The sequence below is a fragment of the Trichomycterus rosablanca genome, chromosome 9 (assembly GCF_030014385.1).
Source record: "Trichomycterus rosablanca isolate fTriRos1 chromosome 9, fTriRos1.hap1, whole genome shotgun sequence".
Classification (NCBI taxonomy): Eukaryota; Metazoa; Chordata; class Actinopteri; order Siluriformes; family Trichomycteridae; genus Trichomycterus; species Trichomycterus rosablanca.
The window spans coordinates 15,813,975-15,826,036 of record NC_085996.1 but is presented as its reverse complement, the minus strand read 5'-3'; the positions used below and the strand labels follow the sequence as shown (position 1 = coordinate 15,826,036).

At 42.5% G+C, this 12,062-nt stretch overlaps 1 protein-coding gene across 2 annotated transcripts in view; it reads left to right on the top strand.

Moving 5' to 3' along the window:
* The first annotated feature begins 241 nt into the window (after positions 1 to 241).
* Positions 242 to 12,062, top strand: part of LOC134320541 (GDP-L-fucose synthase-like) — a 35,955-nt gene continuing 24,134 nt past the window's right edge. Inside the window, exon 1 of one of the 2 annotated variants that reach the window (XM_063001957.1) lies at positions 242 to 390. In XM_063001957.1, coding sequence (XP_062858027.1) covers positions 242 to 390 — 149 coding nt within the window. Of the gene's footprint in view, positions 391 to 2,863; positions 3,035 to 12,062 lie in introns of those variants that run through there. The other variant, XM_063001958.1, reaches the window with a different exon arrangement.

Sequence of the window (12,062 nt, the reverse complement as noted above, 5' to 3'; positions counted from 1 at the left end):
TGCTAGGACTGCGTAGGTGTCGGAGCAGATCCTTTAGCAGCAATATACCCTCCTCGAACGCAATCGAGGATCTACAGCAGCGGAAGACAAATTGACTACGCTAAATTGGGAGAAAAAGGGAGAAATTGCATAAATAAATGGGGGGGGGAAAGAATCAAGACCCCCTGCTCAAAGGCACACATTTGTTTGTTTTACTTTTAATAACAGTTTATTGGTGTGTCACAAATGTGTTTTATTTTAGATGGAGGGAAACAGTCTGAAGATGCGGGTGATGGTGACGGGGGGCAGCGGTCTGGTGGGCAAAGCCATAGAGCATGTTTTGAAGGAAGAAGGTGCAACAAGAGAAGGAGAAGAATGGATCTTTCTATCATCCAAAGATGCCAACCTAATGTGAGCACCTGTTTTTTAAAGCACACACTAAAATGAATAACAAAAGAGTTTTGGTGTACAAAATGTGACATTTTGATTAATATGTTGATTATTGCTGACATATAATACAATATAAATAACAGTCATATAGAAAATTGAATATATAGAATGGTGGTTTAAAAGACTAGATTAAAATGTGAATTTATGCATTTGAGGCATTAGCCAATATATCTTTAATATATTGATATATATAGCTAATGTATTTACAATTTATTTAATAGAATAAACAACCATGAACCGTGTATTATGATGGTGCCTTTGGCAGATCCTCCTTTTATACACAATCATTGCAAGTAAAGGTGGTTCATGGCACACTACTACCAAATTTTGTGGTAGAATGGTAAAGTCAGAGACATTTTTTGTCTAACATACACAATAGTGTGAAAAGATTCAGGGAACCTGTAGAAATCTCAGTCCATGTCCATATCTCAGTCTTTTCCATCTGTAATGTGACATATAATCAGTGCAATTTAGTTGAAAAACTTGATTGGAAAACAAATCTTTTTTTTGTGTGTGAAATGAAAATAAAATACTTACAATAATGTGGTTGCAAAAATGTGCACACCCTTAAACTAATACTTAATTGAAGCACCTTCTGATTTTATGTCAGTCCTTTTGGGTAGGAGTCTGTCAGCATGGCACATCTTGACTGGGAAATCTACTCTTCCTTGCAAAGGCACTCTAAATCAGCCTGATTGCGAGGGCATCTTTTGTGCATAGCCCTCCTCAGGTCACTTCATAGATTTTCAAATGGATTTAGGTCTATGCCCTGGCTGGGTTATCCTAAAACTTTGATCTTGTTTTGGTGTAGCCATTCTTTTATTTTGATGTGTATGCTTTGGGTCATTAACATGCTGAAATTCCACTTCATTAGAGGCCTAAAGGTTTTGTGCCAAAATTGACTGATGTTTGGAACTGTTCATAGTTCCTCCTGGACCAGTTTTCTTCAATTTTGAAGAGATGTTTAATTCCTGGTAAAGTCACTGTGCTATAATCTATTCACGTACATTTTTTGTACTATTCTCCTGATACTGTTCAACAGTGAGATCCCTTTGTGGACCATGGCGTTTGCTGTAGAAACTAAGTAAATGTCAGGAAATCTTACTAGAACAGCAGAACATTAAATGGGATTAATCAGAGTCACTTTAATTGATGGCAGGTACTGACTACTGTTTAACAGTTTGAATGTGATTTGTTTATTGTGAACACAGCCACACCCCAAATTATTTGAGATTGTGCACACTTAAGCATACACATTATTTACCTCCGTGAAGCTGGCCCCCCATGTGGTCAGAAATGGAATATAAATATTATTATTTGTTTGTGCTGCGTTTGTGCTGGTTTGTGCCGTAGGAATCATCGTTTGTGCTAACACTGTTTTAGAGAAATTAAGCATTATATTTTATTACCCGTGACGTCACTCAGCCCCCCCATCAGAGGCCAAATTGCACCAAAAGCCCCTAATTCGTTTGTGCTACGTTTGTGCTGGTTTGTGCTGCTAAAAGAAACATTTATGCTGTTTTCAGTCTCAAGTTATTACGCTATAAATATTACATCCGTGACGTCACCAGCCCCCAATTAACGTCCAAATTGCACCAAAAGCCCCTCATTCGTTTGTGCTACGTTTGTGCTGGTTTGTGCTGCTAAAAGAAACGTTTGTGCTGTTTTCATTCTCAAGTTATAATGCCATAAATATTGGTCCATTGACGTCACCAGCCCCCCATTAACGTCCAAATCGCACCAAAACCCTTTAATTCGTTTGTGCTACGTTTGTGCTGGTTTGTGCTGCTAAAAGAAACATTTGTGCTGTTTTAATTCTCAAATTATAGGCTAAATTAATTTTTTTTTTAATAAATTGAGGACATTTAGCCCATTGAAATGTTCAAATTGCCTCAAAACCCTCTCATTTGTTTGACATCATTTTGTTTGACGTCATCTCATCTGGGTGACGTCATTGGATGTGGATTCCACTTTGCACAGATATGTCAAAGCACTCAGCCATACTACGTATTCTCTTCAATATCCTCTTAAAACTAAACACGCAGTTTTAATTGGTTTTCATGTTTTAATTTGGTTCCGGTGCGCCGCAAGATGGCTGCGCTGGTGAGAGCTCCGGGAAAACTCTACGTTTTTTTTATGTTTTACGGTTCTAATTTTAAGTCTTCTAGTTAATGCTTCACATTCTATTATTCAGTATGATCGCCAGACACTCCTAGACATAGGTTTATCTGTAAAAACTTATTTCTCGGATTATTCTCACGCTAATTCGGGAGACGGCAGTCCGCTTTGTTCCAGCTCGCTGTATCCGCCTCTTTGTTTACAATCCAAAGGAGGAAGAAGCGAAACAGAGGCAGACGCGCTGGGATTTTATGCAAAACTCGTAAAAGATGCTTCAATCCTGCTCTTCCGAGCATTTTGCTTGCAAATGTTCAGTCACTCAGTAACAAAGTGGACGAACTTAACGCTCGGATACAACTCCAACGGGACATCAGGAACTGCTGTATACTAGCCTTCACAGAGACATGGCTCGACGCTACGGTCCCAGACAACGGAGTAACACCGCCTGGTTTCACCATTCATCGCCAGGACAGAACAACTGACTCCGGTAAACGCAGAGGTGGTGGGGTATGTGTTTTGGTGAACTCGCGCTGGGAAACGGATGTCTCGGTAGTTGCTAACCAGTGTTGCCAACTCCTCAGTAAGGAAAGTAGCTATTGGCTGTCCTAAAAGTCGCTAGAAGTAGCTAAATGACGTCATCGCCTAATTTGCATAAGGTCCATTTGCGTGTAATCGACGCTGTAGAAGAGAGGAATAAAGTGGGTAAAAAAGAAACACCCTAAATATGTTTAGAACTACAAATAAACGTTCTTCTGTTGATTCGTGGTTTGTTTTTCTTTTTTAAGACAACACTGAGCTACGCTGGGCAGGGTTGCCAGATTGCGACAGTAATTTTCTGCCAAAATGCATGAAAAACCACCCAAAACACAGGATAAGCAGATGATGTTTAGCATTTCACAAATAATAAACCAGTTAAACCATCATGACCTACAAATTAATATCTTAAAATGCACAGATCAGTAATTATACATTATAAAGGACAAATTATTTTTGCTTGCATGTCTTTGAAGTAGCCTACCATGTTTGTAAAATGTATTATTTATGATAGGACACACAAACCTTTGGAAGTAAATGAGAGTAAACTTGCAATCAATGAAAGTTTAACCTCTCGTACATATGAGAGGTTATATGTACGAGACTTGCTTTCCTTCATATTCAACTCAAATCACTTGTCTTACATATGAATCAGTGTATTGATGGGCGTGGCAACAATGTCTTGGACTGGAAAGAATAACCTGTCAATCAAACTTTTGACAACGGGTTGGATGTGGTGGGAGAAGGTAGACCTATTTATATTCCACCTGCTTTAGAAAGCAATAGTTTTTTTTTATTTCCATTTTAAGCCGCCAAAATGATACAAACCAGCCCAAATTTTGTCCACCTGCCAAAGTGTTTTTCCCTGCCAATTTTCAACAAAATCCGCCCCTTTTGGTTGAAAACCGCCCAATCTGGCAACACTGACTGTGATACTGACCGCCCGTGAGTGCTTTGGGACGGTGGAGGGACTCACGGCAGGACCCGCTGCTCGTTGAGGACAGTAACTGCAGAACAATGTGTTTTCACGTTCGAGTCTCCAAAAGTCTCCAATAACACCAGAAAAAGTCGCTAGATTTGTCGCAAGTCGCTTTCTTGAAAAAAAAGTCGCTAGAGGGGTCTGAAAACTCGCTAAATATAGCGACAAAGTCGCTAAGTTGGCAACACTGTTGCTAACTACTGCTCTCCTGATGTTGAACTCATTACAGTTAAAATACGTCCTTTTTTCCTTCCTCGCGAATTCAGCTCCGTTATTCTAACTGTTACTTACATCCCTCCCCATGCAGACAAAAACTGTGCACTGGACTTTTTATACGAGACCATAAATGGTTTGGAAAACACTCATCCTGACGCTGCTTTTATTGTAGTGGGGGACTTCAATAGGGCGAATCTGAGGAAGGTTCTGCCCAAATACTTTCAACATGTCACATTTCCAACTCGGGAGGACCAGACTCTAGACCACAGCTACACTACTATCAAAGACAGCTACAAAGCCCTCCCCCGCCCTGCATTTGGAAAAGCAGATCACACCTCCATTCTTCTTCTGCCTGCCTACAAACAAAAGCTTAAACAGGAAAAAACAGTTCTCAGAACGATCCACAAATGGTGCGAGGAGTCCATCTTCACACTTCAGGACTGCTTCCATTCAACAGACTGGCAGATCTTCCGGCAGGCAGCAAACACGGACATTAACGAATACACAAACTCTGTCACAGACTACATCAGTGTGTGCACAGAGAACATTGTCCCAAAAATCAACATTAAATCTTTTCCAAACCAGAAACCGTGGGTCAACATGGAAGTAAGGGCCAAACTCAATGCTCGAGCTTCAGCCTACAAATCCGGTGATCCAGCAGCCTACAAAATAGCCAGGTATAATCTCCTAAAAACTATTAAGTCTGCCAAGAGATCTTACAAAGACAAGCTGGTATTAAACTATGAAGGATCTGACCATAGACGCATGTGGAATGGTTTACGCTCCATCACAGAATACAAAGGGAGAACCTATGATGTGAGTCCCTCCGCCTCATTACCTGATGAACTAAACACCTTCTTTGCTCGGTTTGAGGCAGGAAACACCTTCCCTGCTGTGACACACTATTCATCTCTGTTCCTGAGGTGTTAAGATCCTTCAGGATGATAAACCCACGAAAAGCACCTGGTCCTGACGGCATCTATGGTCGTGTCCTCAAAGAATGCGCCTACCAGCTAGCAGAGGTTTTTACAGACATTCTTAACCTCTCTCTCTGCCAGTCTGTCATCCCTACCTGCTTAAAGAGGACCACCATTGTTCCGGTACCTAAGAGGTCGACAGTTGTGTCCCTGAACGACTACAGACCTGTTGCTCTGACCTCTTCTGTCATGAAGTGTTTTGAGCGGATTATCAAAAACCACATCTGTTCATCTCTTGCATCATCAATTGATCCCCTTCAGTTTGCGTACCGACCAAACAAGTCCACTGAGGATGCCATTGCTATGGCTATACACAATGCACAAAAATGACCTCAGACCACACCCACCCTGCACACGGACTGTTCACAAAACTGCCATCAGGCAGACGCTACCGCAGCATAAAAGCCAGGACCAGTAGGCTAAAGAACAGCTTTTTCCTACAAGCCATCAGAATGCTAAACAATGCATAATAATAATAACTAACCCCTTTTTCAGTTACTCATCAACACTCACATTTCATAACACTCACACTTTGGGCATGTGCAATAATAATATTAATACCACATTACTTCAAAACATGATGTGGCAATCTGAACTTCAATCTATCCTGCAGTATTATTATTATTATCATCAGTATTTCTATTATTACTATTAGCATTATTAACAGCCATTATTAATCTTGTCTGTGAAATATCCATAACGCCTGCAATGTCTACTATGGGTCAATGTTTACATTTACTGCAATTTTCACTTTGTTTACAATGCAAATTTGCACTTTAACTGCAATTGTTTTTACATATATTTTTCTATATTTTTCTTCCTTGTTGATATATTATATACTTTTAAAAGACTTTATTATATTGTTATCTTATTTGTATTTTTATTTGTACTTGTACTTTTATCTTATTTGTACTTTATTATAGCACACTCGTAGAGTTCCCGAGCCTCCCAACACACATTTCAATGTACAACTGCTGCTAACATTTGTACAAATGACAAATAAACTTGAAACTTGTTGAACTTGTAATTGATATTCTTGCAATATACACAACTTATGGCAGAACATAACTTACCACACGTTTGTAAAAGGATGACTTAACACTACAGAAATATACACTACAAAAGTATAGGTATAGGTATTCATTCTTCTTTAGTCGCGTCAATAATTTTAATATCAAAAGTCCTTTGATAAATAAACCTCCTTATGTGACTTCTTAACGGTGGGAATCTTTATTTTAAGCCATGTTTCCATGTGGACCAAAGTCTGAGATGCAGGGTGGGGACCTGTTGACTGTAAGCAGTCATTTTCAGACAGCACAACTTAAACCCCTAAAATTTATTTTCCAGGTAAAAACGTGACTAAAATAACAGTAAGATGACCTATTTTCAATACAGTGGGGCCAAAAAGTATTTAGTCAGCCACTGATTGTGCAGGTTCTCCTACTTAGAAAGATGAGAGAGGTCTGTAATTTTCATCATAGGTACACTTCAACTATGAGAGACAAAATGAGAAAAAAAAAATCCAGGAAATCACATTGTAGGATTTTTAAAGAATTTATTTGTAAATTATGGTGGAAAATAAGTATTTGGTCACCCACAAACAATAGAATAGAATGCCTTTATTGTCATTGCACAGTGCACAACGAAATTTTTTGAGCAGCTCCTTGACGGTACATGTATGTACACACAGACATACAGGGGTTGGACAAAATAACTGAAACACCTGTCATTTTAGTGTGGGAGGTTTCATGGCTAAATTGGACCAGTCTGGTGGCCAATCTTCATTAATTGCACATTGCACCAGTAAGAGCAGAGTGTGAAGGTTCAATTAGCAGGGTAAGAGCACAGTTTTGCTCAAAATATTGCAATGCACACAACATTATGGGTGACATACCAGAGTTCAAAAGAGGACAAATTGTTGGTGCACGTATTGCTGGCGCATCTGTGACCAAGACAGCAAGTCTTTGTGATGTATCAAGAGCCACGGTATCCAGGGTAATGTCAGCATACCACCAAGAAGGACAAACCACATCCAACAGGATTAACTGTGGACGCAAGTGGAAGCTGTCTGAAAGGGATGTTCGGGTGCTAACCCGGATTGTATCCAAAAAACATAAAACCACGTCTGCCCAAATCACGGCAGAATTAAATGTGCACCTCAACTCTCCTGTTTCCACCAGAACTGTCCGTCGGGAGCTCCACAGGGTCAATATACACGGCCGGACTGCTATAGCCAAACCTTTGGTCACTCGTGCCAATGCCAAACGTCGGTTTCAATGGTGCAAGGAGCGCAAATCTTGGGCTGTGGACAATGTGAAACATGTATTGTTCTCTGATGAGTCCACCTTTACTGTTTTCCCCACATCCGGGAGAGTTACGGTTTGGAGAAGCCCCAAAGAAGCGTACCACCCAGACTGTTGCATGCCCAGAGTGAAGCATGGGGGTGGATCAGTGATGGTTTGGGCTGCCATATCATGGCATTCCCTTGGCCCAATACTTGTGCTAGATGGGTGCGTCACTGCCAAGGACTACTGAACCATTCTGGAGGACCATGTGCATCCAATGGCGGTGCCGTGTATCAGGATGACAATGCACCAATACACACAGCAAGACTGGTGAAAGATTGGTTTGATGAACATGAAAGTGAAGTTGAACATCTCCCATGGCCTGCACAGTCACCAGATCTAAATATTATTAAGCCACTTTGGGGTGTTTTGGAGAAGCGAGTCAGGAAACGTTTTCCTCCACCAGCATCACGTAGTGACCTGGCCACTATCCTGCAAGAAGAATGGCTTAAAATCCCTCTGACCACTGTGCAGGACTTGTATATGTCATTTCCAAGACGAATTGACGCTGTATTGGCCGCAAAGGAAGGCCCTACACCATACTAATAAATTATTGTGGTCTAAAACCAGGTGTTTCAGTTATTTTGTCCAACCCCTGTATATATACACACATGTATTTACAAAATAAACATATACACATCTAGATACAAAAATAAACGTGTGGTTTTAAGAACTTTACAGAAAAGAAAAGAAGAAGAAGAAGGTTATTGCACAGTCCCTATAAATTGCACATTATTTCCTAGGATGTAAAGTTTGATAGTTCAGTGTTTTTATAGCGGAGGGGTAAAAGCTTTTCAGGAGTCTGGAGGTACGGGCCTTGATACTCCTATAGCGCCTACCAGAGGGCAACAAGGAGAACAGGTTGCAACAAGGGTGAAATGAGTCCTTTATGATGTTTGTGGCCCGACGCAGGCATCGGGTTCTGTAAATGTTCTCTAGTGAAGGCAGCTCAGTGTTGATGGTTCTCTGAGCTGATTTGATGACCCTCTGAAGAGCCTTCTTGTCAGCCTCAGAGCAGCTGGCATACCACACCAAAATGCCATGGGTGAGTATGCTTTCCACCGTGCTGCGATAGAAGGACACCAGTAGCTGCTTGCACAGGTTGGCCTTTCTTAGTGTCCTTAAAAAGTAGAGCCGCTTCTGTGCTTTTTTCACTAGAGAGGTGGTGTTGGTAGTCCATGTGAGGTCCTGGGAGATATGTGTGCCTAGGAATTTGAAATTATTAATAATTAATCTCTACTGTGTTTCCTCCGATGTCTAAGGGTGTAGGTTCCTCTCTCTGTCTCCTGAAGCTGATGACCATCTCTTTTGTTTTAGAGGTGTTGAGTGCCAGGTTGTTAATGGAGCACCATTCAGACAGTTTGAGGACTTCTTCCCTGTAGGCAGACTCATCTCCATTTTGTATTAATCCAATTACAGTGGTGTCATCTGCAAACTTGATGATTGAGTTTGTGCTGTGGGTTGGTGTACAGTCGTGGGTGTAGAGGGAGTAAAGAAGAGGGCTCAGCACACAGCCCTGTGGAACTCCAGTACTCAGTGTCAGAACAGGGGAGAGATGGGCCCCCATCCTAACAGACTGTGGGCGGTTTGTTAAAAAGTCCTTAATCCACCTGCATGTGTGCTGGCTGACACCCAGGTTTAGCAGCTTGGATACCAGTCTGCTGGGAATAACTGTATTAAACGCTGAGCTGAAATCCACGAACAGCATCCTCACATGTGTTCCCTGATGTTCTAGGTGAGTCAGTGCCACGTGGAGAGCAGTGTTGATGGCGTCTTCTGTTGACCTGTTGCCTTTGTAGGCAAACTGATGTTGGTCCAGGGTGGATGGGAGTGAAGACTGTATGTGCTTCAGAACCAGTTTTTCAAAGCACTTCATCACTGTGGAGGTGAGAGCCACCGGTCTGAAGTCGTTCAGGCTGTTGATTGTGGCTTTCTTTGGAAGAGGCACAATGGTGGCAGACTTGAAACATTTAGGGACAGTGCAGTGGGACAGAGAGAGGTTGAAGATGTTTTTGAACACCTCTGCCAGCTGATATGCACAGTCCTTAAGTACCCTCCCTAAAATTCCGTCTGGGCCAGTCGCTTTCCTGGGGTTCACACTGCGGAGCACTCTCCTGACATCCTCTGTACTCACAGTAAGTGCTAGGCTGTCAGCAGTTTGCAGTGGTGCTGTCCTGTTCTCTGCTTTCTCCACTGCATCCACCTCAAAGCGTGCAAAGAAAAGATTCAGTTCCTCCCCTAGTGAGTCACTGCTACTGGTGATTGTGTTTTTATTGCCTTTGTAGTTTGTGAGGTGGTGGATGCCTTCCCATGCCATCACTGAAATGGCCCTCAATCTTCAGCCTGAACGCTGCTTTTGCGTCTTTGATGGCTCTCTTCAGGTTGGACCTGGCAGTGCTGTAAAGTTCGCCATTTCCCGACCTGAAGGCTGTGTTGCGGTCCCTCAGTCGGCACTTAACCTCCCTGGTCATCCATGGCTTGTTGTTTGGAAAGCATCTGATGCGCTTGTGAACAGTGACATTATCCACACAAGACTGTATGTAAAACAGGACAGTGGATGTATATTCCTCTATGTTTTCTTGTGCAAATAGGTCCCAGTGAGTGCGCTCAAAACAGTCCTGGAGTTGAATGGAAGCTCCTTCTGGCCAGATCTTGATGGTTTTCACAGAAGGCTTTGTTCTGCTGATGATGGGTCTGTATGCAGGTGTGAGAGAGTGATAGGTGATCAGACGTGCTTAGGTGGGGGAGGGTGGAGACTTTGTATCCCTCCTTGATGTTACTGTAAACATGGTCCAATGTATTTCTGCCCCTGGTGGCGCATGTCACATATTGGTAGAATTTGGGAAGGACAGTTTTCAAATTAGGTTGATTGAAGTCTCCTGCTATAATGAAAATCCCTTCAGGGTGCGCAGACTGCAGTGTGTTGATCGTTGTAAGCAGTGTACTTAATGCTATCTTGGTGTTAGCACTTGGAGGAATATACACAGCAATGACAATGACGATGGTGAACTCTCGCGGCAGATAAAGGGGTCGGCATTTTGCTGTAATGTACTCTAAATCAGGCGAGCAAAGCTTCTCTATGATGGTAACATTCGTGCACCACCGATTATTAGAGTAAATACATAGCCCTCCCCCTCTGCTCTTACCGGAGTTTTTATTCTTGTCGCTCCGGTGAGCTGTGCGTCCTGGTAGTGTGATAGCTTCGTCGGGAATCTTGGAGTGAAGCCAGGTCTTAGTTATTATTATTAGCGAGCAGTCCTGCACAGATTTCTGAGCTGCAATCGTAAGTTCCAGTTCTCCCATTTTGTTGCTGAGCGATCTTGCGTTGGTTATGTATAGGCTGGGAAGCACAGGCTTGTGAGGAGCCTTCTTTAGTCTGTTTTTTATTCCAGCCCTGCAACCTCGCTTCTGTTTCCTCTCTCTACGCCGCTTGCGTCTGCGTCCCGGTATGGTGATCCATGGAGATCCCGCTGGACGCACAATCTCTTCTGGGATGTTTTCATGTTGGTAGTTCCTGATAAAATCCAACTCTTCACATAAAATCCCGATCTTTAATAGATCCTGTCGTTTATAAGTTGAGTTCGTGAGTGTTTTAATCATGCCGGAAAAAAAGTAGACTAACAAAACAAAGTACCGTTCAGGAGAGCAAAAGCCGCTGCGTCCGTGCGCGCCGCCATCCACCATCAACAAGCAAGATTTCTGGCTCTCACAGACCTGTAACTTCTTCTTTAAGAAGCTCTTCTGTCCTCCACTTGTTACCTGTATTAATGGCACCTGTTTGACCTCGTTATCTGTATAAAAGACACCTGTCCACAGCCTCAAACAGTCAGATTCCAAACTCAACCATGGCCAAGACCAAAGAGCTGTCGAAGGACACCAGGAAGAAAATTGTAGACCTGCACCAGGCTGGGAAGAGTGAATCTACAATAGGCAAGCAGGTTGGTGTGAATAAATCAACTGTGGGAGCAATTGTAAGAAAATGGAAGACATACAAGACCATTGATAATCTCCCTCGATCTGGGGTCCCATGCAAGATCTCATCCCGTGGGGTCAAAATGATCATGAGAATGGTGAGCAAAAATCCCAGAACTACACGGAGGGACCTGATGAATGACCTGCAGAGAGCTGGGACCAAAGTAACAAAGGCTACCATCAGTAACACTCTACGCTGAGAGGGACTCAAATCCTGCAGTGCCAGGCTGGTCCCCCTGCTTAAGCCAGTACATGTCCAGGCCCGTCTGAAGTTTGCCAGAGAGCATATGGATGATCCAGAAGAGGATTGGGAGAATATCATGTCAAATTAAACCAAAATGGAACTTTTTGGTAAAAACTCAACTCGTCGTGTTTGGAGGAAGAAGAATGCTGAGTTGCATTCCAAGAACACCATACCTACTGTGAAGCATGGGGGTGGAAACATCATGCTTTGGGGCTGTTTTTCTGCAAAGGGGACAGGACGACTGATCC